This window comes from Equus asinus, chromosome 4 (genome assembly GCF_041296235.1).
Source record: "Equus asinus isolate D_3611 breed Donkey chromosome 4, EquAss-T2T_v2, whole genome shotgun sequence".
In the NCBI taxonomy this organism is placed as follows: domain Eukaryota; kingdom Metazoa; phylum Chordata; class Mammalia; order Perissodactyla; family Equidae; genus Equus; species Equus asinus.
The window spans coordinates 107,837,718-107,864,605 of record NC_091793.1 but is presented as its reverse complement, the minus strand read 5'-3'; the positions used below and the strand labels follow the sequence as shown (position 1 = coordinate 107,864,605).

General features: G+C 39.9%; 1 protein-coding gene across 2 annotated transcripts in view; it reads left to right on the top strand.

Moving 5' to 3' along the window:
• The window catches only part of STK39 (serine/threonine kinase 39), a 277,406-nt gene that overhangs the window by 136,942 nt on the left and 113,576 nt on the right, over positions 1 to 26,888 (top strand). For both annotated transcript variants that reach the window (XM_044768762.2, XM_044768759.2), the window contains exons 11-12: positions 22,156 to 22,278; positions 22,375 to 22,404. In XM_044768762.2, coding sequence (XP_044624697.1) covers positions 22,156 to 22,278; positions 22,375 to 22,404 — 153 coding nt within the window. The remainder of the gene's footprint in view (positions 1 to 22,155; positions 22,279 to 22,374; positions 22,405 to 26,888) is intronic.

Genomic DNA, 26,888 nt, shown 5'->3' with positions numbered 1-26,888 from the left:
TGCAACAAATATCTATTTTGATTATTAAAATATATGCACTTGGTAAAAAGTCAGATATTTATTGGTTGCTTACGGTATGCTAGGCACTACTCTAGCTTGGGATATTTGACTAAAGAAGAGTCAAGAATCTGTTACTAGTGAATCTAGAGGTTATGTAGTATTTTACGTAATTCTTGCATTTACCCTACATGAATTTTGAGAAGGATTAGTGTTAGCTTGCTCTGAGGCCTCCAGTAAATTATGTAGCTTCTATGAGACTCCATTTTTCAGACTCCGTCTATAATACCCATTTGTGTGGTTCTTGTAGGTGTTAGAGACATGGTTGTTAAATGAAAAGCACACAGGAAGTGCTTAATTAATGCTAAATATTATTTTTACCTTCAATACCTTTATAGACTGTGATTCAATCAAACATTCTAAAGCAGAATCGTGTAACACACATAAATTCAAGTATTTAATGGTTGTGTGCGTTCATTCATTCCACTAATCTTGGATCAACACCTGGAATGTGCCAGTTAGTGTACTACGTCCTGGGATTCAGGGGTGAACAAGCTGGACAAAGTCTCCATTCTCTGGAACCTACATGAGGAGGGTTCCTCTGTGAAAAGATCTGAAAATGCCTAAGACTTAGTGAAAAGGTGAAGTAGATACATGAGCAAATATAGTCAGCTGTGTGCATTTTCAGAAGGGGTACTTCAATATTTCAGATAGATGTGTAGGAGAGAGTTTTGAGTGGCTACAAAGCAGTCAGCAATGATGCTGTAGAATTCTGGCATTTTCAAAGAAATCATCTCTGAGTACAAAGTATTGCCTGAATAGTTTCAGAGTGCTGGGGAAAATGGCCTACTTGGTGGTACTTATCAACTTTAACCCAAGCTGGCCTTAAGAAATAAAATTTAGTAGGACAAGGATATATAGTAGCATGCGTTAAGAAAGGGTTCTAGGATAATAAATTAATAGCTTGTTCTTCTCTCCCCTGTAGTATTTTGGGCAAAATTACATCCATTGCAAGATTTTTTTTCCTATGCTCACTGATTTGACATATATATTTATAAGAATGTAGTTCAGAATATAAATATGGAAAAGGTCTCATAAGGAAGTTTCTCTTTAACTCAGACATTATATCATTAATACTTTAAATCTCATTATAACATTATAACCTGAGTGCCACATCTTTCTTCCTGTATGGAGACCTTAGAGAAAAATTGTGGCCTGATGCCATCTTCATCCATTCATTTATTATCAGTGTTCATAATGATGATCTCAAATATCCAAAAATAGTTATATTAGACTGCATATTCCCAAGAAAAGAGATGAGTCTACAGCACGTTTTTAAACTCCATGTATTTGGATGTAGTCCACAGTGATTCATTCTCTGAGAATTCTTGAAGCTGAGGACATATCCAGTTTTTGTTATTTCTAGAGTAGAATTCAATTCAAAGCAGCATTTTTTGAGCAGATATTAAGTTTTAGGCACTGAACTAAATGTTGTACACATGTTAATTCATTTTTCCTTGTAATAATCTGATGAGGTAGGAATTATCACTCAGTTTTGCAGGTGAAGAAACCAAAATTTAGGATAAGAAATGATGTCCAGTGAGTGGTCAAGTTGAAACTTAGCATCAGATCTGCCTGAAGCAAATGCCCTTTTGTTGGTAACCACTATGTTGTACTGTGACCTCGTGGCAGGATGCTAGTTTCATCCTTATTCTTTTCTTTATTCCCTAAATTTTATGTAATAAATGTGGATCAGTTTTATACTCCAGAAAGCTCAACCAGTGTAATTTAGAACATATGTTGTAATGCAGTTAGAACATATTTTTGTGAACGTGGTGTGAAAAATGTAAAACTATATGAGGCTGAACACTATAACTCTGTGTTATATAGATATTATAATTAATGCTTAAAGTAAAATGCGATAGATAAGTAAATGTTAAGGTTTCTGCTTCAGTTATTTTTCTTGGGAAAATAACACCTATCAATTTAAGATTTTTAGTCCCAGATTCTAAAATGATTTTCTTATTTCATTCTCAACATGATTAGGGAATTGTCTTTTGATAAGGAAAAGAAAAGCTTACCTTCATCTTTGTAGGCATTTGTGTATACAGAAAGGTTATGGGTGATTTTTGAAGAAGTTTGGCGATTAAAGAAAGAGCGAGATGCATGAGTGGTTAGACGACTCAGTAAAGGTTTCTGGTGATAGTGGGGATTTGAGCCTTTTTTCCCCTATTCGTTTTTCTCCCTGTACTGCCATGGTTTGATTTCAAAAGCAGCTCTTAGTACTATGGGAGTGTGGGAGACAAATTCATTTAGATAATTAAATCAGCTAATGTTCGCTGTTTCTTTAGTTCTCTCCTCCTCCCCACCTCACCTCACACACCTATTCCTGAAAGCTCGTCCTTTTTAGCATCGAGCTAGTCCCAAAGATCCTTTGGAGGTTGTGCCTTGGCGGGTCTTGCATAGGACCCAGAAATCTGCAGTTTTAACAAATGACCTAGGTGAGTTTTATGATCAGGCGTATTTGAGAACTCTTGGGCTACATAAAGCCTGCATGAAGAGAAGCAGTAGGAAATGAGATCTTAAAGCTGGATTGGGTCCAGAATGTGAAGAGCCTTAGATCATTAGTCATAGGTTTGAGATGTGGTGCTAAAGGTGTGGGGAGCCCATGATGGGCACCCTGTAAGCAGGGAAGCAACTGTAGAAGTTGGATTGGAAGGAGTAGAAAATAGGGTGCAGTTGGAAGGAGGAGATATGGGCTGGCAGAAGCTGTTAAAGACATCTAGGCATGAGATAATGAGGGTCTGAACTAGACCTGTGGCAGGGGTGTAGGCAGGAAGGAAGATGAGTAAGTGCTGTTGAAATGCTAGACTTGAAAGAGCCTGGTAAATGATTGGATGTGGAAGGAGGGAGAGAGGCCAGCCTGGTGACGTAGTGGTTAAGTTTGCGCACTCTGATTCAGTGGCCTGGGGTTCACATCCTGGGTGCAGATCTAGCACCACTCGTCAAACACGCTGTGGCAGCATCGCACATTAAGTAGAGGAAGATTGGCACAGATGTTAGCTCAGGGCCAGTATTCCTCACACACACACAAAAATCACAGGAGGGAGAACGACAAGAGAAAGAGTTTAAGACTATATGGATAGGAGGATGGTAGTAGGGGAGGCCTTTAGGAGGGAAGATAGATGCCAAGTTTGTCTATTTGGGTTTGAAGTTCCACTGGGACTTCCTTTTGAAGGTGTCCTGTAGGTGCGTGGAAATGTGTAGTTCAGGAGAGACCGTGACTGAAGAGAGCTATATTTAGCATTTTTTTCCATAGAGGTGATTGTAGGAACCATGTGATTAGATAAAATTGCCAAGGAGGACATTACAGAGAGGATGGAGAAGTCCTGGGGGAATAGTTATGGGACAGGTGGAGGATGGCAAGAGCTATTAGAGGAGAAAAAGAAAGTGCCGTCACAGGAACTGAGAAGGTGGAGGTGGTCAGCAGTTCTGAATTTCACGGTGAGGGTAAGGAAAATGAGGTCTTAGAAAAGGACGTGGGATTTAGCTCAGTTTTAGTAGTAGGGGGAGAAGTTGGACAGTCAGAGTTAATGAGTAAAGAGACGATTGAGGAAGTGCAAGTGGGTAATTTTTCAAAGTTTGGTGGTAAAGAGCAGGAAGAGAGACCTTGATAGCTTGGGAGGTGAGAGGGTTTGTGAGGTCAGTGGAGGCTTGTGTATATTCAGAAGTTCAGTGTGGAGGAGGAGAAAGATGAGTGCGGTAGGGTATGAGTCATGGAGGATTCTAAAAGGCAGTGTTTCACAAAGGCCATTACTCATTTTGTGCACACTTACTTTTCATGTATCAAAGTGCCAGGACTGCACTGGGATCCAGAGATAAGACTTAGTCTTATTCTGTAAGTAATCTAAGAGAAGAGTTAAAGTGGACAGTGTGGATTTGAGACTGGATGACTCGGGGGTGGGGCCACAGACTAGGGGAGGACTTGGTGAGGAAACAACAATCGAGCCTCAGGATAAATAAGATGATGCACAGAGTGCTGGGGTGTATAGAGGAGGGCAGAGGGTGAGGTGGACAAGGACTTCACTGGGGACACACTGCTTTAGTTGTCCTGTGTAGGATATATGGCACTCTTTCTTCTCCAGAAGGCAAGGAAGCTTATCTCAAGTGGGAGGACCAGCATGGGCAAATACTTAGAAATGTCTTTGAGGAGCAATTGTTTGTATGATTGAAGTAGAGGGAAGATATTCAGTGGTGGGGCTGGGGGGGTGGGTAGCAGTCAGAACGAAAAATATCTTACGTGTCTTGGTGAAGAGTTAGGATTTCTTAGTTTTAGTTTTTGTTTTATCCTGAAAGCCCTGGAGAACTGTGATCAGAATTTAAGCAGAGATGTGCAATGATCTAGTTTGCCCTTAGAAAGACCACCCTGGCAGGAGTGTGGAGGATGGTTTAGAGGGACAAGACTTGCGGCAGCAGCCAGGTTGGTAGGCTGGTGTTCAGTCCAGGGGAAGATTGGTCGGGACTTGAGGTAGAGCAGGCAGAGAACCGATAGAAGAGAGATTTATGGAGCAGAGTTGACATGACAGGTTTTGAAAGGTCTTCATGGAGATGGGAGGTGAGAGGATGAGGAGGGATGGGAGAGATTTGGGGAAAAGCTGAGGTTCGTGCTTTCTAACCCAGAGACTGGAAGGTAGGAAGAAACATTTACTGGGGAAGATGCTGAATGTTTTGAATGTTGAGCTCGAGGTGCTTGTGGGACATCTCATCTCAAATGGAGATGTAGAGTAGACCAATGGACATGTCTACAAATCATGGGAGGTTGTGGCCTGGAAAGAGAAACACAGATGTCCTCAGCACAAGAGTGATAGCTGAGGCCAGTGTGTGCAAAAGGTATCCTGGGAGTGTGTATTTCACACTCACACACACAGCCTCTTGACTCAAGAATGAATGATCCATTATCTGAATTTTCTTGGTACCTTCTGCCTTTCCATTCTTAGCTATCTGCAAGTTAGCCATTGGATCTTATTGGGATTCGCCAGAAAAAGAAAAAAGTGATGGTACCCAAATATACTTAGTTTTACTACTGGTTAGCAGATGTGATGAGAGAGTTAGATCCTTAGAAGAAGAGGATCAGATCCCACAGTGAGACTTGGATCACTTGGGAAACTCATTTACGTGTTTGCTGTCTACCATCCATTATCAAGGACTCTGAAGCTCTGAGTTTTTCTTAAAAAGAATCAACGCCATGAGAATATACAACTATATTATTTCTTGGTTTCTTTTTAAAATCAGTGGTTGGACAGATAGTGTCTTTGTTTGGAAAACACATGAATTAGAATATATAGCTTTTCAGAATCTTTTACAGGGAAATCTATGTTGCTTATTTTGCTGCTCTGCCAGTCTTTTTTAGTACTAAATGAACTAACAAAAATAGAATTTATGGCCCTTTTCCATATTGAATTGAAGCACAGTGGAGACATTGCCCCAGAAATAAAACTCCTGCTGGAGAATTTTACATTGAAGCCTTCGTCATAGCTTTCATTTATTACCGAGAATTAATTTTCCCAGTGTAAAGGACATGAGTGTTATCCTTGTGGAGGCTGTGTTTCCTGTTAGCAATAGGAGAACAATGAGGCTCTTACACTCTCCTTTTAGCTGAAAAAGTGGCATCTAAATCAGAACTTGCTTATGTGGGTATGCACGGTCTTCTTCAGAGAGACTCTTAGAAGAACTGTTATAGATTTAAGAGTGTGAACCACATGTGGATCTTGTTTAGATCCTGTTCTGAACAAATAAACTGAAAAAGACATTTTTGAGACAGTGGGACAAAACTGAGCATAGACTAATGTCCACTTCTACTAAAGAATTATTGGTGATTTTGTTGTTTGTGAAAATGATATCTTGATCATGTTTAAAAATGGCCTTATTGGGGCTGGCCCAGTGGCATAGCGGTTAAGTTCACGCACTCTGCTTCAGCGGCCCAGGATCTACCGGTTCGGCTCCTGGGCCTGCACCTTTGCATCACTTATCAAGCCATGCTGTGACAAGCATCCCATATATAAAACAGAGGAAGATTGGCACAGATGATAGCTCAGGGCCAGTCGTCCTCAGCAAAAAGAGGAGGATTGGCGGTAGATGTTAGCTCAGGGCAAATCTTCCTCAAAAAAAAAAAGGCCTTATCTATTAGATATATATGCTGAAGTATTTCCAGGTAAAATGAAAAGATGTCTAAAATTTGCTTTAAAAATACTGAAGCAAGAAGAGTTTGGGTGTAAAGATGAAATCTCAGTGGCAGAAAGTTGATAATTGTTGAAGGTGGGTAAATAAGGTTCATTATACTATTTCACCCTGTATGCATGGCTGAACAGTTCCATTAAAAAAAAGCTTTAATGAAAATGAATGTAGTAAAATGTAGTAGCCCAGAATAGGAGGGAGTTGAAGGTCTGTTTCTTGCCTATTTTTGACACTTGTATGGCATACATGTCACTCTTTCTGTATTTAGGATGATAATCCTTCTGCCTTTCCAACCCATGAGTTGAGGGTTATGGCCCCACAGCTAGACTGTGTTTCCGTGATAATGCTGTACCCCCCAGGACTTGGGCAGTGTTCCGGGCAGCTCCTGTCTTGTCCTCCTCAGTCTTTCACCTCCAGTGGAAATGACCATGCAGGGGCTTCCTTGTGTCCTTACATTTTGGAGACTTTTGAATGAATGAGACAGGGGATGATAACTTGTAAAGAGACAGAATGGGAGAAAGTAGGCATTTAAATATGAGGTATGTTTCTGCATACAGACCTTGTGATGTCATCATTGACTCTTCTTTCTTATCAGTTCAAAACTTGTGCTGGAACCAGACCCTTCACTCTTTGAAACCAAAGTGTAATCAGTGCTGTGTGTCTTTTCTCACTAAACTCCCACCTGAAGTCTCTGCTCTTTGCAGATAGCAGGATAGTGGAATGAGTTAGTTACAAAGGGAACGTGATTGTAATGAACCAACATGGACTTGTTTGCTGCTTTGAAATATTCCCTGTGTGGTAGGATGTTAATATGTCGTCTCAGAGGCAGATGGGCCCGTCCATTTTGATGGTCGGCTTTGTTGTTATTTGGCATTTAGAGCTGTGCCTTTCCTCGCAGGATCTTCAGATGCTTAGAGGAAGGCTCAGAGTTTTCTTGACACCAGCTGCTGCTTTGCTTAAACAGGTGGAATAAATTAAGCCCTTCAGCCTTCCTGTGCTCACCTCTGCTAATCATGTCACCACAGTGCCAGGGTCCATGATGGCAAAGGGCAGTGGTTTTCTAAGGACATGATAAAATGCTTTTGAGTTGCAGGTTGAGATATCTGGGCCCAGAACTTTCCTGTGTCTTTATGTTTTACCTTTGGATTACTTATTCATTCACTTGTCCAACTAACATTTCTTAGGTAGTTATTATACACTAGTAATGTTTGCGTTGGGTGCTGGTTCACAGTGGGGAACAGCCTCTCACAGAGCAAGAACTTCTGTTCACTGCAGCAAATTTCACTTATGTTCTGGATTATACATATAAGGAGCTAAAAGGGTTTCAGGGACTAATGGGGCCTTAACTTGGCCTTTCCCTCATATCCTTTCAGCAACTGTATGCTGCTATGTCACCAGCCCCTGATGTCCCTCTCTAAGGGGAATGGTGGGGGAAGGATGGGGAGAAGTTCCCTCCTGGTGCAAGGTTTCCGCTTTGGCAAGGCAGCAGAGGAATGTTATGCATTCAGTTAACAAAGACGTATTTGGTACCTGCTTAATGCAAGATACTCTGAATATAAGGTCTTAGAATAGATTTAGCTGCATCATACTCCCTGGATGTGTACTGTCCCAGCTCCAAATTTTCTCATATGCTGGAACATTTTCTCAGTATCTTTGGAATTTTATAGCAAATACCAGATAAACAAAAACAACAGAATCCATTATTCTGTGGACATAATATAAAGGAGCACAAACTCATCTACCAGGCTAAGAGAAATGGAAAGGCAGAGTATTAATAAGCATGAACTACTATCATTACATTTCCTATGTGTTCAAAAATTTGATGATAGTTGCACTGACTGGACCAATAGTTTATTGTAATGGTGAGTCTTCAGTCCAGAATTCATTGCATAAAAATCAAATATGAAAAATGTCAGAAATCCTAAATTGTTAACATTTATTGTAATAAATGCAAGTGAACATAAATTGATGTTCTTGTTTTGACCCCATTGTCATGTCAACATTTTAGAAGTATTTTTCATTTTTGGTTCTTGAAATATCGAAAGATGGAAAGATGAAGATCACCACCTCCCCTCCTGGAAAAGCCATCATCTGTGTCCATTGTTTAGAAGTAGGAGGAAGTGGTTACTTTTACTTTCTGTTTTATATACTGCCATGTTGTTTGCATCTTTTTAGAGGCATGTGTATCTTTGATTTTTAAATACTTGTTTTTTGACTAACAGCATCATACATTTTCATGATAAAGGTTCAAATGATGCAAAAGGATGTACTAGGTTAGGAAGGCAGAGGGAATATTTCTTCTCCACTCTTGATGTTCCTTTAGCAAAACATTCTCCGCCCAGGGTCTTATCTGATTGGTGAGTTTGGAGGAGGAACCAGCCAACCGAACATGTAGCCCAGCCCCTTCCCTCCCTTTCTCCTGGAGCTGGCCTGCTCACAGAGTGAGGTACTCTGGTCACCGTGGCCCTGCCCGTGTAAGGGAGGAATGTGCTGGCCAATCTTGGCCAGTACCCATAGGTAAGTCTTGGCTAAATCCAGGGGTCAGTTCATCAAGGAAGGCTGCTGGCTCAACAGTTAAGTCTCGTTCTCAGATACCACCTTTGTAGGGAGTAAAGGTGAAGCTTTCACCCCTGTGTACTTATTGATCTTATTTCTAACTGAGTTCAGAACCAGAGGAGGGGAGAGAGGTGTTATTTATCTGGGCTCCTTAAAGTACACAACATAGTGAAAAAGAAGTCCCCCTCTCAACCCAGAAGCCGCCATCACCAAGTCCTATAAATCCTTCCTGAAATGCTCTGTGCATGTACAAATGTGTCTAGAAATGTGACGTGGACCCCCCTTCCTTTTATATTATACAGTGATGGACTCTGTTTTTTACTAGCTTTTTCTACTTCATGAATTGACTGATCTATTTGATACTTGTTATTGGCTGCATGCTATTCCATAATATGGATGTTGTATTGATTTTACAACCGGAAAGAATAAACATGCTTCCATTTGAGCCTCACACCCTGATAAACACTGAGAAACTGTAAAGCTCTGCTGCTGGCTGACAGGGATAGGAGCTGCTTTCCATGCTTTTTTTTTTCATATGTAAGAGGCATATTATGTATCTTTTCATACGGAATAGACATAAAATGCATCTCAAGGTGATAAGATTTGGTCCTTGGTAATGGAGAGCACACTGGAAATTTACTACATAGGGACCTACTTTTTCAGAGAACCTATTGCTGACATTTAACTGGGAACTGGAAGCTGAGCAATGCTAAAATTTGTCTTGAGGGCAGTTAGTAGTAATTTCTATAAAGGAACTCTAATACTTACATCTAAAATGTTTGTATGAATGCATATATTTTAAAAATCAGATATGTTAGTGAAATTATAATATTATAAATATTGTCTGTACTATATTCTGTGTAAGAAGTGCTGAGTCTGGATGCACTTTCCATATCACAAAAATCAATGCATTTGGATATCTTTCCAGTTGTTTTTCATGGGTCATTATTCCCCAAGCAGATTTAGTTCTTGCCAGAAGGTTTTCCAAGGTGATGGTGTTGATTATATTACTCAGAGTTAACATAAATGGTTTTAACCAGGAACTAACCCCAATCTTTATGTTGGGTGTCTTTACAAGGTAAGAATCCAGTCTGTAGTACGTTGTGGTAGTTCATATCATCTTAGTTATTTTTCATTTTATTGTCCTTTCTGTTCAACTCTCAGAGATATTAACATATTCCATTACCCAAAACCAGTGGATGCTGTTATTGGTATTGCTCTTCTGATAGCTAATTTGCCTTTTGTTTTTCAATACCCGTAGTGAGGCTGCTTGATTTATTGTGTGTACCAGTCAGGTTTCAACCAGAGAAACAGAACCAGTAGGAGGTATAGAAAAAGAGATTTATTGCAAGGAATTGGCTTCCGTGATTATGGGGGCAGGCTAGGCAAGTCTGCAATTCCTAGGGCAGGCCATCAGGAAGGGCAGGCCAGAACTCGAGTGCATGGCTGAAGCTGTCCACAGGTAGAATTTCTTCTTCTTTAGATTAGCTCCAGCTCAGCTGTTAAGGCTTGTCCAGTGATTGAATCAGGCCCACCCAGGTTATCAAGGATAGTTTCTCTTGTTGAAAGTCAATTATGGACTTTAATCCTCTCTATTAAATGCTTTCACTGCAACCCCTAGATTAGTGTTTGATTGAATAGCTGTAGAGTGTAGCATAGCCAAGTCGACATTTAAAAAACTGATGGTCACCATGTGTTTCTCTGTTCCTTGTTAGAATTCTTTTGGTTCTAGTTGTCATCAGGCTGCCTCCCTGGAGCTCTATTCACTTGGCTGTATGCTCTTCTTGCTCTTCCCTGCGCCTCCTTCTTCTGCAATTAAGTTAACTTGGTAACTCATTGCTGTATCCAGAGCAGCTTTAACTCTGCCAAACATTTATTTTCTCTTTTTTTCCTTTGGTTTTACATAAAGTGTGTTTTCTCATCTGTGTTATTGGTCTTACCAGGACAGAACATTCCCATTGTTTCCTTTATTAGCTAAAGTTACAGATCTGTTTGGCACTCATTCCAGCAGGAGCTTTAGTTCTCAAAGACAATAGTTGCAAAATTGGATGCTGCTTCCTTGGCTCCGAGCTGTTGTCATTGTTCTTTGTCACCCTAACTTGGGGAAATGCCATATTGGAGGTTTGATAGGACTGAAACAGAATAAGAAATCTAATTGCCTCTCTGTGTTTTGTGCTGCTTCTTCAGAATAGCTCCCTTCCAGCTTCCAGAACATTCTCTTTCAAGGCATTGCCCTTTGATGTTGGATTTCCAAAGTTACAAAAGTCCATTATCATTATCTGAAGAGCAACATTTATCAAATTTGATTTTTTTCACGTTAGAAAATGTTAAAGCATTACAAGGAGGTTGCTACAAGTGTGTCCTTCACTGAACTAGCCCAGTGTTTTGAATTGTTGTTATTGAATTATGAAAGTCTTTGTTTCTCTAGAATTTTTTTCTTATTGCCTACAGAACATTGTAATATCCACATTCCTTTATTCTGTCCCTTTACATTCTAGAAAAAGGGAATGCCAACTTTTAGCAGAATTACAGATAAGCACTGAATTCCAAGAGGTCAAAAAAAAAAACCTGTTAATGCAAATTACTGGCAAAAAGGCCCAAGACTTAGCTATAGCCACTTAGCTATGATTAATAGAAATGGAATTTTTTCTTCTTGGCATTTTAATGAGTAATAACACACATGCAAAAAGTTTGTAAGTATAAATTAAAATCTGAGTGTTTGGAGGCCCAGAATGTCCACAGTCAGAAAACACTGACCAAGACGCAAAGTATGGTAAGTCTGTTATAAGTATGATTAAATGTGACCTACTCATTTCCAAAGAATTAGTAGGTATGTGAAAATGAAAATTAAATTCAGTAAATCACCTTATCACCATCCATATTCTAATTATCTATTGCTGTGTCATAAATCCTCCTAAATTTAGCAGCTTAAGACAACAGTAGTCATTTTATGAAGTTCTGTGGTTCGGGACTGGCGAAGCTGTGGCAGGCTGGTTTCTGATCTCCTGCAGCTGCAATCAAATGATCAGGCCCTCTCTTTATGGGGACTGGTTTGGGCTGCCCAACAGCCTGGAGGCCTCCGGGCGGTCAGACTGCGGACAAGGTGATGGCTGAAAGTGTCAACTGCTAGTATTCCAGTGAGCGAGGTGGATGTTGCGTCACCTTTTCTGACTTCTTCCTGGAAGCCATATCACTTAGTTCTGTTGGTTATAGGTGAGGCACAAACCCACCCAGATTTAAGGAGAAGATGCTAGATTCTGACTGTTGATAGTGGAGTGGCAAGATTCTGAAAGAACACGTGGGACAGGAGATACTGTTATGGGCATCTTTGGAAAAGTAATCTGCCACGGTCTATCCTCTGGCCACAATAATTCATATCTCTCCCCCATGCAAAATGTACTCTGACATGTCCAAGGCCTTCTAGAAGTCTTATCGCATTACGGCATCAGGCACAGGCTCAAAGTCAAGGACCCTGCCATCTAAATTGGGTTTGGGTACAAACGAGGCTCCTTGGGACCAGTTCCTTGGGTATAGCTTCTTGAGTACTCTTGTCAATTATCTGCCCAACACATACCCAAAACACTACAGGAGGATAAGCATGTTAAAGGCTGGCCCAGAGCGGGGAGAATGGTAGGCAAGAATTTCGTAGTACAAATATCTAAAAACTTTCTGTGAATCTTATTGGGTTCACTCCATTAGGAAGAGCCATGACCCCAAGGTGTTTGTCTACCTTGGGCTCCCTGTGTGACTTCTGAGGGACAATGCCCTTTAGACTCTTAGAAGCCTTATTATTCAATGCAGAGTTTCTGCAAGGAGTGCTCTTAAGGTCCTTAGAAGGCCTTAGGTCAGTTTGAAAGTGTCTAGGAGGTACTGCCTTAGATTGTTCTGAAGTCTTAACAAAGGGTCATACAGGCACACAAGGATTTGATCCTTGCTCTCAAGCCATTTCTTGATTTGACATCGGGAGAGGCTGGGAATGAGAAACAGTTTTATATTTAACAGTATGTTCTTCAGCTCCTATCTCTCTGCTCACATTTCATCATAGGCAGTGAGTAGAACCCAGGTGTCACTTTAAGTATTCTGCCTGGAAATCTCGTTAGCTAGATCATTGAGTTCATCAGGTACATTTCTATTTCCCACTTTGCTATAGATGTCAGCGTGGCCAAACTCTGTCCATGCATGGCGGCATCCTCCTGTCCTCTAGCTTCCAATAACATTTTCTTCACTTTCTTGTAAGCCTTCACTGACAGTCTTCTTAAAACAATAGTCCTTGTGTTACTTGTGCTGTTTTTGTGTGTTAGGAATTTGAGAAGGGCTTGTCCTGCCTCGGGGTCCTCATGCATTCGCTATCAGGGTGGAGCTGCAGCACTTGTGCTAGGCCCCGAGCCACCACGGAACTGAGCAAGTCTGCCCGCCACGGGGCTTCTGGGATTGTTGTTACTTTAAGTCACTCAGTTTTGGGGTGATTAGTTACATCAATAGGACCTGGAACAATTAACAATACTGTTTTCTTTCTGGTCTTGTCACCCTCAATTCCCAGTACATCCTCTGCCCTGCTTCCAAGAATCCAAACTTGATCATTTCCCCTTCCTCCATGCCCACTCCAAAGCCTTCTGTGTTTTTCCATTGTCTGAACTCTAAACCCTCTGACTTGTGAACAGAGGGTATGAACTCACAGGCCAAATTTGTCCCATAGACACACCATTTTTTAGGCTGTGCAGAGGAATTTTTTTTTTAACTTGACATATTTGTTAACATTAAAGAAATTAAGAGCATTCACATAAAAATCCAAATTATCCACTTCTCTAGAAGAATCAGAAGATCTGGCAACACTGGGGCTGCCTTCCTGGGGCAGCAGTCGCCTAGTGCTGGGCACTGCTGTTAGGACTGCCCGTGTCCTCACTCGGTCTGCTCTCCGTTTCCTGCCTGGCTCCTATAGGCCTTTGAATTTGCCATTCTTATTGTACAGGCTCTTCACACAGCTTTTCCAGTCTTTTTCTTAGCTGGTTCCTTAAACCCAACCCGTAGACCCCAGTACCTTGTCATCCAGCCACATTACATGAGTCAGCAGAACTCAGTAAATTCTTACCTGCTCTCTGGGTGGAGTACCGTCTTCACTCTCTCTGCCTGGTGAACTCTTACTGACCCTCCACAACCAGCCTTCCATGCTGTCCCTCGACAGATGGTCCTTCTTTCTTCTGCGATGTCACAGCATTTGTATCTTTGTTGTAGCATTCACATCCTATTGAAATTATTAGCTTAAATATCTGTCTAACTTTCTGGATTGCGAACTCCTTCCAGGTGTGGCCTTTTATTTTATTCATCTTTTGTCTAGAACTTGCCACAAAGGTAGGTTTTAAAGAAAACTTTGTTGACTGAATGAATAAATAAGTGATTCTTAAAAAAGGCTAAGGCAAGCTCTCTGCTGTGAAGGAGTATACACTTCGGTATGTCATCCATTAAATGTAACACAGAGTAGAATGATGTAAAGGTGCAGGCAGATTTCAATTGGGAGGATTGGCAAAAGCTGCCAAGATTAGAAGGAGAGAGATAAGTAGACAATGTGGAAGGGCAGATCAGGCCAAGGTCTGTATGTAGCACATATGTAAAAAGTAGGGTTGTGAAAGTGCATAATTTGTACACAACTGGATGGTGCTGTGTCTAAAGGGACATAGTGAGAAATAAGTCTTGAAAAGGTAATTTGGAGCTTGGGTATGGAGAAACGTGAATATTAAGGAATCTGGACTCATACTGTAGGCAGCAGTGAACTCGTCGGTTTTTTTGAGAAAGTGCTGTGTCTGACTAGTGGCGATATGACAGATAAAATAGGCAAGAGATTAGAGGCCAGGAGATTGATTAGCAGTTTGTTTTAATAGGAGAGACAAGAGAAGGGGACCTGACCTAGCACAGTGGCAGCTTGAGGAGGTAAAATTTGCAGAATATAACGTTTGATAGATTTTGGTTGTGAGAAAGATGAAATGTATTAACAATAATGGCACCTGCCATGTCTTGAGTGTTTATTATGGTCCAGGCATCATGTTAGGAGCTTTGTATGACTGTACCCTTTGGTCAACGTGATGGGGGTGGGGGAGGTTTGGAGGTGGCTTTTTAAAAAAAAAATCCAAAATGGAATTTTATTTTAAATGCATCATGATTGAAACAATTTACAGAAAATATGTGCCTTGTTAAGCCAATATCCAGTGAATGCTACATGCAGAAAATTTCCACAACCATATATATGTGTATATATATATATATAGTGACATGCTTAGTAGAAGTAGTGTGTTTCTGTATTTCTGTTCTTCTGGGATTAGAAGGTACAGACAGAAATGTCAGCTAGACTAGTGGTTCTCCATCTTTCCCATTTTGCTTCTCCCAAATATGCTCCCAAATAATCAAGGCGCCAAATTGTTATAAACAAAAGGAACCGTTTTGCACTGACATTTATGTTTATCATCAATCTATTGTCATATTAATATTTACAGGGAATTTGAGAACCTAACTTCATGCTTTAACTGGCAAGGATCTATATTTGCATTTTGCATAAAAATTATCAGATGTAAAATTCTTGATCCTGTTTGCAAAATTTATCATGCAATCCTAATTATAAAGGAAAGTTGAAAGTGATGTGATACTTTATTTTCCAAATCTAAAGATTAAAAGAAAGTTTTCTGATCAATTTGAACATATGAACACTTAGGGACATAGATGAAATCAGAAAATATCTAGTGATAATAATTTATTAATATAATTTTATATAACCATTTTAAATAACATTATGCAAAACATTTTTATTTAGAAATATTCCATTTTCCTTTCTTACCTTGTATTAAGGAATATTATTTAGACTCTTAACTTGCAGTATTCACATCTATCATCATGGAACAATTTTTATATTGACACAACTTTTCAGAGGAAACCCTTTTCACTTTCACCTACATTTAAAAAAATATATAGCACTGTATTTCCTTGTGATGCTTTCTTAAGAAATGTTATCCCAAGGCACATATATCAATTTGCATAATAGTAAGATAGTTTTTCCCCCCAGTACTTATATTGGTATATTTGGTACATAAAAATCAATTAGTGTGTGCTTTTAGAGGTGAAATTTGAGAAATAAAATTTGAGGTGAAATTGTAAGATAAAATTGAGACATTTGCCACTGTAAAAGTAAAGTTGCTATTTCCAGGAATAACTACTAAATTCATGTTAAATGTCTTTGTTTAATTTTATCATATTTCCATGAGCTGAGTCTTCGCATCAGTGGTGTGCTGGTAAACATTGCAAACTGGCACTCTGTCAATGAGAGGGAGCACAAATCCTATTTGTGCTGTTTTCCAGTTTCCATTGTGTAAATACTCCTATCTGGCTGATTTTAAGCGACCACTGAGAAGTCAGCTGTCTTGCACACTTTCTGAAATTTTAACAATGGGCTCTGCTGGGCCAGTATGAGCCAGCTCCAGCACAGGGGTGTTAACTAAGATTCACAACATTGGAGAAATATCAGAATGAGGCTGGGGGTGGATCACTAACAAACGGGTTGGAGATGGTAACTAGAAATTGATCAGATGTTCATATCCAACAGAACATTTGGAAAACAAGCCTAAGAGGTGAAGTTTCCAAGGTCGTCAGCTTAGATGAGAAGGGTAGGCCATGGAGAATGTGTGTTCACTCGGGGAGATAGTGTCTAGTGAGCTAAGAGAGTATAGTGGGCTAACAGCAGCCATGTTTATAGTAAAGATAAAGAACAAAGGACAGTAGGAGATAGAGAAGCACAAGAGAGAGGTAGAAGAAGGAACAAGTTTGGAGAGAGCATGACATAAAAGAATGGGATTCAGCTGTGTCTACAAGATAGCGTTATGGCAACAGAGAGCAGTGCTGAATTACATAATTGTGAAGTCATTAAATCTTGGGAGAGAACAGTTTTGGTGGCCTGGTGGGAACAAATAACATTTGTATGAGATTAAAGAGTGAGGATGGGCTGAGGAAGTGAGGGCAGCAATTAGAGACAATCTTTAGGAAAATATTGGCAGTGAAAAGGAAGAGTGACAGAGTGACTGCTTAAGGGAGAAGCAGAATCCGAGCCCCTCACCCCCTTTTTTGGGGGTAGAAGTAAGTATAGGAGAGAATTAAACATGTTTATGATGGATGCAGAGGAGCCAGGGCCTGGCTGTAAATGTCTTAAGGGAATGAATAAGTGAGTAGATAAAAGAGGAGCACAGCAGGAGGTGTTGGTGTTTCAAGGAAAAGGAAGCCCATTTTCCTTACACATAGGAGAGAAAGAGGTTGAAGAGTGTGAAGAAGATTGTTAGGAATAGAAGGGTTGAGTGTAAGTGGGATGGACTTGGTGCTCTCAGGTAGCAGGTGAAGCAATTTGAAGTGATTGGGGCTAGGTGAGAAGGGGCACTCCTGTGAGCAGGAGTGGCAGGGGTTGGCAGTGGAGACTTGGAGGCAGACTTCTGGTCTCCTCTGAGCACTGTCTCTCCCAGCTGTACGAGCTTGAGCCAGTTGTTTAACTTCCCTGCGCCTCAGGTTTCCCTCTGAAAAATGGTGGAATAAAATAATTCTCAGCTCACGGGGCTACCATGAATATTAAATTAGTTAATGTATTTAAAGTGCTCAGAGCGCAGTCTCTCTTGTTATATAAATAACAGCTGGATATCATGGGCCGGGGAGAGGAAATAGGCTAGCAATGAGTGACAGTGTTGTCTAGCACAGCGCTTCTCAAACCTGAGCGAGAGTATGCATCACCTAGGGATCTTGCTGAAACAGAGATTCTGATTTAGTTGGTCTGAGGTGTTCCAACAAGCTTCCAGGTGATGCAGTTGCTGCTGGTCCAGGGACCACACTTTGAGTGTTAGGGTTGTAGCAGTACTGATGCCCAACTCGGAGTGGTCAGTGATCACGTGTAGTGGCACCAGGCAACATGGCTATTCTCCACTGCCTCAGGAATGGAGAATGGATGTTTGGGCTCAGGCTGCTGCTTTCCTCTCAGGTGTGGATTGGACTGGAGGGGGCATGGTGGCTTGGGTTACTGGTAAGTGCAGCAGCATCAAGAGCGGCAGCTGTGGGCTCCAGGCCTTATATAATGGGGGTGAAGCCAGCAGGGGCTGATGAAAGAGGCAGGAAAGGACCAAAGGCAGTAGAAGTGGGACAGAGGTGCTGAGAGAGGTGGTGGTTACAGGGGCCCATGTCAGAGTGTAAGACAAGGGGACAGTAAAATATTTGCTGCTGAAACCTTACTCAATCTAATTTTATTTGTTAATTTTTGATGATTTAGAAGGCTTTTTGTTTGCTTGGCAGTGCCTCAAGGACAGTATAAACAGCAATTGATTAGAAACATTTTTTTATACTTCTGGTTACTAGAATGCCTGATAAGAGAAAACTTACTGAGTGCTGCTTTCTGCCATGTCCAGTACGTGCTCAGTGGCAGACATGAGATGAGGGGTTCCCTGGACCACTCGGGTTCAGGCTGGAGTCAGGCATGTCGTATGTTCAGCAGGTGGAGAAGTGGAGTGTGGGATTCCCAGTGATGGGGAAAATCATTCCACGGAGATTCCAAAATCCCATCTCCAGGGAGAAGTTAATGTGGGAGTGGAAGCACCTGGCCAGTGCCTTGAAGAGAGGGGGCATGCAAGATTTGGTTGGACAAATGGTACTAAATTTTGGTCAGTATTTCTTTGGGTCACATTCATCCTTTCTTTAGGAGTGTGTTAGAGAAACACACTTCAATTTCTAACATATTTAACACCCTGTATAGAAAAGGCATCTCTGGGCTCTCATGCTCTCCTTCTTCCTGTTCTGCTGTCGAGGGCCAGGTGGCAACCTGAGATGTGCAGAGATCCTCGGTGCTGATATTTATGGAACGCTCCTGTTCAGAGGGGCACCACTGGGAAGGTTAGTCAGTTGTTTCCCTCTCCCTGGCTGCTCCATCTTAGTTCTGCCTCTGACCTCGGACCCCGTGGCCACCAGAACCAGCCAGCGAACCACACTGTTCCTCTGTGAGTCTGGCTGCACCTGACTTCTTTTCTTGTGGGAATCAGAACTTCAGTTCATTTCTTTAATGGACCTTCATAAGGATGCTTTTTCAAGAAAGGCAAGAAAATATTACTTTCCTTTTCAAAGGTATGGTATAAATAGAATTGCTCAATTGTATTTTTATTCCCAGCCTTGGGAATAAATAGTGTGCTTTATGTAACCTCACTATGCCGGCTCTGACCTGAGGAATTTGTGGGCTTATGAATACCCCTAGCTATCACTTAAATTGAACTCATTTCTCTGAGAAGCATTGGGTTATTTTTTTAAACCATCGACAGAAAAAATTTCCTACTACCACCTCTTGGCTTTACTAAGTGAGTAAATCATTTAGGAGAATAAAAGCAATGTAACGGGGCTGCAGTCAGAGTTCTGAGGGTGAATCACCTCCATGCTCGCCATCGTAGGGGAGGGGGAAGAATAGAAACTTTTACACATCCTTTTTTGAAGTCTTTATTTTATAGAATATTCTTCAGTTCCTGGATAAGAACCCCATTTGGTAAACTCTGTGAAACTTAGTTGCCTTGGCTCTAAAAGGTAGAAGTTGTTTCTTGTTCTTCCTGCAAACTCCCTGCAAAGGTGTAACTTTGTAAAATTGCTTTCTGGTCTCTTCAGTGTCACACAAATACACCATGAAACCTGGGTTTCAAATTATGCTGCAAATTTTTTCTCTTCCAGTCAACTGAAAGGATGTTCTTAATGAACAAATTTGTATTCTTATTCTCGATACTCTTATACCAGTATTTTACGCTACATAGATTTTTTTAATGTCTTAATTCCTACATTTATTTGTTCAACCACTATTTATTACTTAAAGGCCCGTCCCACCATTTCTTTTAATGTCCAAGGCTATGATCCTAGACATTGTGCTTGTCTTCTCTCTTCCTGCAAACAGTACTAAGAGGGAGACAGCCAGGGTTCTAAAATAAAGTAGAAATAGAAGAAGATGGCTATTTTATTATCGGTAGTTGGATCCTGCTTGTAGAAACGAAACTGACAGGTTTTGTAAACATAAAGCGAGAGGAAAAAGCATAAACTAAATTTTAGGGTGTGAAGCGGCACTCTCTATTTTTGGAAAGAGAGGTTTCTTTAGTGTAATCTCTTGGATGAGTACTTGAAGAATACCAACTCATCAACCATGCTTGGTTTGTACAATTTCAGTAAAGGTAGAGTTTTGTTCTGCTTCTGATACACAATTTTACTTGTTTCCTCCCTTCGTAGTTAATGGTATGTTTTGTAATAGATGTGGCTTTAAATTCTTTATTTTAAATGTAGTCATTAACAGATTTTCCTCTCTGTTGTTATCATCATGATTAGTGTTGCTAAGAAAATAATTAATTTTATTGTATATGTCAACAGAAAATTGTCTCCTCCTCTCTCCATTTCTTTTGTAGCTTTAAAATGAGCAATCTGTTCTGAAAATCTCGAAGTGCATTTCAGCATTTTTTTCTACAGTGCTTTGCCAGCATCTATAAGCACGATTAAAATCACTATCGTTAGAATGGGTCTTTCCAATGACTCAAAATGCAAGCGGAAAAAATATCTTCTGCCAAGTGCTGAAGGGGTTTTACTAAGTGCTAAGTGTTTTGAAGGTGAATTAGTTAAAAAATGTTTCTGGTGTGGAGAACAAAAGCTTTTTTTTTTTTAATTGAGCATAACTGTTTGCGATTATGAATAAGAACTTCTTTCTTGCTTTAACTTTCCATGTTGGAGCTCAGAGATTCTAGACAAGTGGTCAGGCCTCCTTTTACAGGTTCCAAATGGTATGCCTTTAAAAGAAATCCAAGCATGACCCTGCCTTGTTTGTGACGTCACATTGATCTGATGTGTAAATGCGCACTTTACATTTAAGGGCTGTGGTATTTCTCTTGGGATCAGTGAAGCTCCTGTAATATAACTCAATAGTTTCCATTATGGAAAATAGTCTTTCTTCATGTCATAGTCTTTCAGTCTTCACAGGCCATTTTGTTTGTTTGTTTGTTTGTTTGCGGAAGATTAGCCCTGAGCTAACATCTGCTGCCAATCCTCCTCTTTTTGCTAAGGAAGACTGGCCCTGAGCTCACATCTGTGCCCATCTTCCTCCATTTTATATATGGGACGCCTACCACAGCATGGCTTGCCAAGTGGTGCCATGTCCATACCCTGGATCCGAACCTGCAAACCCCGGGCCCCAGAAGCAGAACGTGCACACTTAACTACTGTGCCACCGTGCCAGCCCCACAGGACATTTTTAGACAACTTTTTCACAGCTATTATTCAATGGCAAAAGAAGACTCACATTTGAATGGGTGTCTGAAGGCTTTTTTTCTTGCCTTAATTTTGTCTTTATAGCTATGTGACCTTGGGTCACTTTCCTGGCCTACGTCTCATCTGTAAAATGAAAGGTTTGAACTAAATAGTCTCCAAGTTCCCTTTCAACTCGAAGTTTCTCTGATTCGGTGGGAAACTGGCTGTTATGTTCATGTGCTACATTGCTTTGTTTAATTACATCTCAGTAGATTTTTTTCAGGCAAATTACTTTGGTCAAAGGCTCATCGTTCTCAGTCATCCTATCCTTTTAAAAGTTTTGCTTTTCAACCACAAAGACGTTTAAAAAGCATGCTCCATGGATTGCATCTCTACTCTAGTTCAAAAAATTTTTGAAATAATTGCAGACGACTGATTATAATGTTTAGATTATCTGGCATTGCTGCTGATTATCTTGCTGTGTTCCTAGCAATCTAGCAAGCCTCAAAAGTGCTACAAGGTGTGTTAAGAACAGGCTGATGCTCCTTTATTTTGCTCAAGTAGGTTGAGCAGAATCCTGGGAAAACAAGCATGATGTCAGGTTCTGAAAAAGAGTAAGGTGGCAACAGAAAGGTATTTGCTTTTTTGACTTAAGTTTTAGGTCACTGATAGCCCTAGTATAGTATGCTTCATTAGGCTGCCCGAGTCCCCTGCCTTCCCTCAGTCAGCAGTCTGTTGCTTGCATGTATTTCTTTAGGCAATTTTGAAACCTACCGTGTGGGCTTTTATGTCTAGTAATTAATAGTGTTAACTGAAACAAAAGTGAAAAATGGGCTTGATCCTTAATGGCTGATGTGTGTGGTATTCTTCCAAAATATTTTGTTCTACATGTGTATAGTAATACGTTTCAAGAACACAGTGTCTTTGGAAAGAGGATGAATGTGGGAGTCCGGAGGCTGTATAGTCTTTTGGAGTACTAACTGCTGAATTCATAACCACTTAGGTTATTTTCAGGGTAGATGTGTGCTGTGTAATCCAGGCAGCAGCACCAGCACACGCTGTTCACAGTCAGCTAGTGAAGAATTGGATGGATTTGTTTTGATTCAGGTAAGAAGAGTTCCTGGGTCAAGCGGTCACCTTCATAAAACCGAAGACGGTGACTGGGAGTGGAGTGACGACGAGATGGATGAAAAAAGTGAAGAAGGGAAAGCAGCTTTTTCTCAAGAAAAGGTAAATGACATTGACAATGATTAGCTAAGTCGTGTAAATTTTACTTTTGTAGTATTTTTTTATATGTGTATTAATGGTTACGTAATTGTTTTACAGTCACGAAGAGTAAAAGAAGAAAATCCAGAGGTGAGTGGTGGTTATTTATTTATTTTTAAGGTTTTTTTTGCCACTTCATCCCCTCCCTTGCTATCAGTGTCTCATTGATCCATTTGGGGAAGAAACTTGAAGCTTTTGTTCTTGTACGGTCAAAAAAAAAAGAAAAAGCACATTGACTTTACAAGTCCTTGTTCTGTCTGAGTTACTTTTGGGCTGTATAAATTGGGGCAGATTACTTTGCTCTTTGAGCCTCAGTTTCCTCCTCTGTCAAATGGGGATGATCACAATATTTATAAAGTTGCCCTGAGGATTGATGAAATCATGTACTAAGGCGCTCAGTGGAGCCCTTCGCACAGACTAGCTACTCAATCTTAACTCCTCGTATTACTGTCATTTAGAAAACAGTAGGTATAGGGAACGTTTCTTCTAGATTTTTAGTTTACAATAAAGCCAGACGTTAAAATGGTTAGCAGCTCTTGGTTGAATCTGTTGGTCTTGATTTTTAAACTTCCTGGGTAACTTAGTAGGCAAGGGATACTCTTTTATCAGTTTCCCCTTGAGAACTGGTCATCTTTTGATTAACTTTACTTCCTCCATCTGGTTAATTATCCTAATGCCTAATGACTAATAATGACTATAGTTCAAAGGATTTGCTAATTCTCCTAGAGGAAATTTGAGCATATTTAAATAGCTCCCAGTATTTTACAGACCTAGTAATTAATGTGTACCCAGATAAATTCTCATTAAGAAGACAGAAGACTTTGGGTTACAGATGATATCCATCCCAACTTTTCTTTTAATTGGCAGACATTTCCTTTTGATTAAATGGAGGAAATCTTATCATTCTGTTTTAAGTGGCAATAGCCAGCTGGACTGTCTAAGAAGAGAGCATCAGAGCTACAAGCCACTCCTTTCCCTGTTATTCCTCCTGCCCTCTGGTCTCCTTTTCATCCTTCATGCCACACTGGTAGGCCTTTCCTAGGGATTTTTCAGTCTGCTTGCCTCTCATTGGTTACTCTCCTTCAGATCGTGTTTCCTCCTATGTTTATTAGATGAATTAATCTTTCCCTTTCACACATAAAATATAAGCCTTGGCAAGGAAATTATTCCCCTCTGTGAGAAATGATGGTGATGAGCTCCACAGTAGGACATATTGGCTATACACCTATGGTACTGGGTTTTTAGAATGATCTTAACCAGGTATCATGAACTCTGCCCTCTTCTTGCCCACTTTCCTATTTTATCTAGAAGTACAAAGTCAAGGTTTCTCATCTCTTTCTAAGAGTGTCCCTAACTAAAAGCATCAGTTCTACTTAGAACAAAATAACATGGTTCAAGTAGCATTATTGACTCAAAAAGCATTCGTTATTGGTTCACTACAGGACATCTTCATTGGATGATATTCACTGAATCCTGCCCTGCTAGAACACACTGACAGGTGTAGGTCTTTCCTCATGAGGATTTGTTAAATTTATTGTGACAATATCTTACTATGTGCTAGTTGAAATTGCTCTAACTGATGTGTTATTTGGATAATAGCACTATGTTTTTGTCAGGAGTATTTTCTATTTAGATGTGAAAGAGAGTAATGTGTAGCATGCTGTCAGTTGATTATCAAGTATCACTATTGATCCTCCTGAGTGGGGTTTGAAAGTCTTAGGCATTTCACTGTATCTAGACTCATTTGATTTCCCATTGGTATATGTCTATTTCCATGCTGGTTTGTAACTAAGGAAGCGTATAGAGTTCTTATTGTCATGAAAAGATGCGTGTGTTTGAATGTGAATACTTCCACCAAATTTTAGGAATAACCAGCCCCACCAGCTATTACACAGTTTCTTAGGTGAGTTGTTTTGCAAGGTTGGCGTTCCAGTATCCTGAGCTGTGTTAGGAGCTGCTACAATGATGGTTCCTGTGTCCTTTCAGCTTTTAAGGGTAGCCCCCGATTTGCAAAACACCCCAAATCACTTTTTGTAAGCGAAGCAGAAAGTATTTTATTTACCTATTATAAAGGGAATTAAAATGGTTGAATATGTAAATATTCAACAAATATATGTATATTTATATTCATATATATTTTTATATATATATATTCCTACTATGTGCACTATTTAGGTATTGGGGATACATCAGTGAGGAAAAAGAGTGAAATTCCTGTCTATGTGGAGGTTACAATGGAATATAGGAGTAATGGAAAAAAATAGATTGGGATGAAGGGTATGGTAGTGTGGTAGGGGCTGTAATTTTAAGTGGATTGGTCAGGGTTGGCCTTATTGAGAAGGAACATAGAGGAAAGACTTGTAAAAGTTATGGAAGAATTAAGTAGAATAAAAACTGAAAGTTTACTTTATCTTGTTACTCCTCTCACCCCTGTGACTGTCACTTCTTTCCACAAAGGTTATCAGTTTAAAGTGTTTTCTTCCAGAGTTTTTTCTGCTTGTTTACATACAAATATGTACACAAAGAAATCTAGCATGTTATTCTAAAAACATGAATGGGATTATAAAAACTATAAAAAAATTTTTTTGCAACTCGCGTAATGTCTTGGAAATCTTTCCATGTTAGTTGCTGTAGATCTGCCTCTTTGTTTGTAGCTGCTGCATAGTGTGATGGATGAATTGAAATGGTTTATTTAACCATTTTCTTCTTGGTGATCGTTTAAGTTGCGATTACAAACTGCGCTCCATTAACATTTTAGTGTACGTATTTTGAGAGGCACATATGCAAGTAAAGAATAGGTACATAGTATTGTGGTTGCTTTGTTTGCAGCATCTGCTGATTTTGAATTTTTTATAGTTGCTATCAAATATAAAAATAGTTGCACTTTAAGTAAGTTACAATTTTGTCAGTTATACCTCAATAAAACTGGAAAAAAAAAGCTGTGCCAATCTATACAGCCTCTGACAGTCTGCCTTACTCCTTTAAACATCCTTGATGGAAAAAATGCTTATCTGTGCCAAATGGCACATTTAAATGCTAGGTGTTTACATTTTAATAAGCTTTTCAATAATGCTTGTCATTTAAATTGCAGTTTAGTTATTTACTTGACTATAAGCCGCTAGCAGACTGGGATAGTATTTTATTCATGTTTGTATTCCTGTTGCATCGAATAGACACTCTGTAGTACACGGTTGTTGGTGACGTGAATACCCACACACTGAAATGCTGACATTAAACAAGTGCCTGAATAGACATATCGTATTTATGAACGTATCAGAGTTGGGGAAAAGATCAGAAGACGTTATATAATTGAGTTGAAGTTCAGAAAAAGTAGCCTTAGTAGTTCCACGTTTAGACAGAGTAAGATGCCTCAATAAAGGAGGGTTATTTTAGAAATGCTTAATTCGTGAGAGGCTGTTTGGCTTCCTGGGAAGTGTAAGGCAGAAGATCCAGTAATTACAGCATTAGTTAGAGAAGATCGAGACCGCCAGGGGTGTGGTGTTTCTCAGAGCGACCGTGGGTCCATGTGCTTGGTACTGGGCCGTACTTGCAGATCCTTCAAAGTCCAAGAGAATTTCCAATGTAAACTGTAGAGTTCCGGAGTTGCACCACTTATCTTGAGATTCATAGCCAAACTCATTGAAAAATTGGTCCTCCTGTATTCTTAATCTAAATTTTTGGAAATAGCCTTGCAAAGTATTGGTCACTTACTAGTAATTAATAGTTTATAAATAAGTAGATAATTCAAGCTCATTTTATTTATTATCTTATTCTACTTGGATGGTAGAAGCCAGTGGGACTAAAGGTTAATAATATAACAGTAATATTAATAAAGTAGTTAGTTAAGTGAACAAATATTTAATCTGGGCCTGATTTCTATATGGATCTGTGTTAGGCATTGTGGCATTGTTGGAATTATACAAAAGCAAAGAAGAGAGGCTGCTCTCTAGAAGCTTCTCATCTCTTTAGGAATGGGGATTGGGGGTGGTATTTGTAAGAACTGGCTTCCTTAGGTGGGATTTCTCAGCTTATATAGTACCCTAGTTTATATAAAACCTTTAAACTATTATGCCATTATTCATCTGTTTTGTCTTTTGGTTGAGGAAGATTAGCCCTGAGCTAACATCTACCACCAATCCTCCTCTCTTTGCTGAGGAAGATTGGCCCTGAGCTAACATCTGTGCCCATCTTCGTCTATTTTTTTCATATGTGGGACATCTGCCACAGCATGGTTTGATAATTGCTGCGTAGGTCTGCGCCTGGGATCCAAACTGATGAACCCCGGGGGGCCGAAACAGAGCACAGGAGCTTAATTGCTATGCCACCGGGCTGGTCCCCCATTATTGATCTTTTTGACTGGTGATTTTGGAATCTCTTTTTGTCAGGCTCTGAAATAATCAGTATATATTTTATAATTTGTTTTGTCAATTTTGCTTTATACCCTAATTTTTTATATGAAAGTAAAATTGATTTTATCTTTAAATTTACATTTTCTTTTGGTTCCATTTAACCGAGGAGGACATTTGCTAAGGCTTCTGTTAAAGAAGCACTCTTTGTGTGGCAGCCCCTCCATT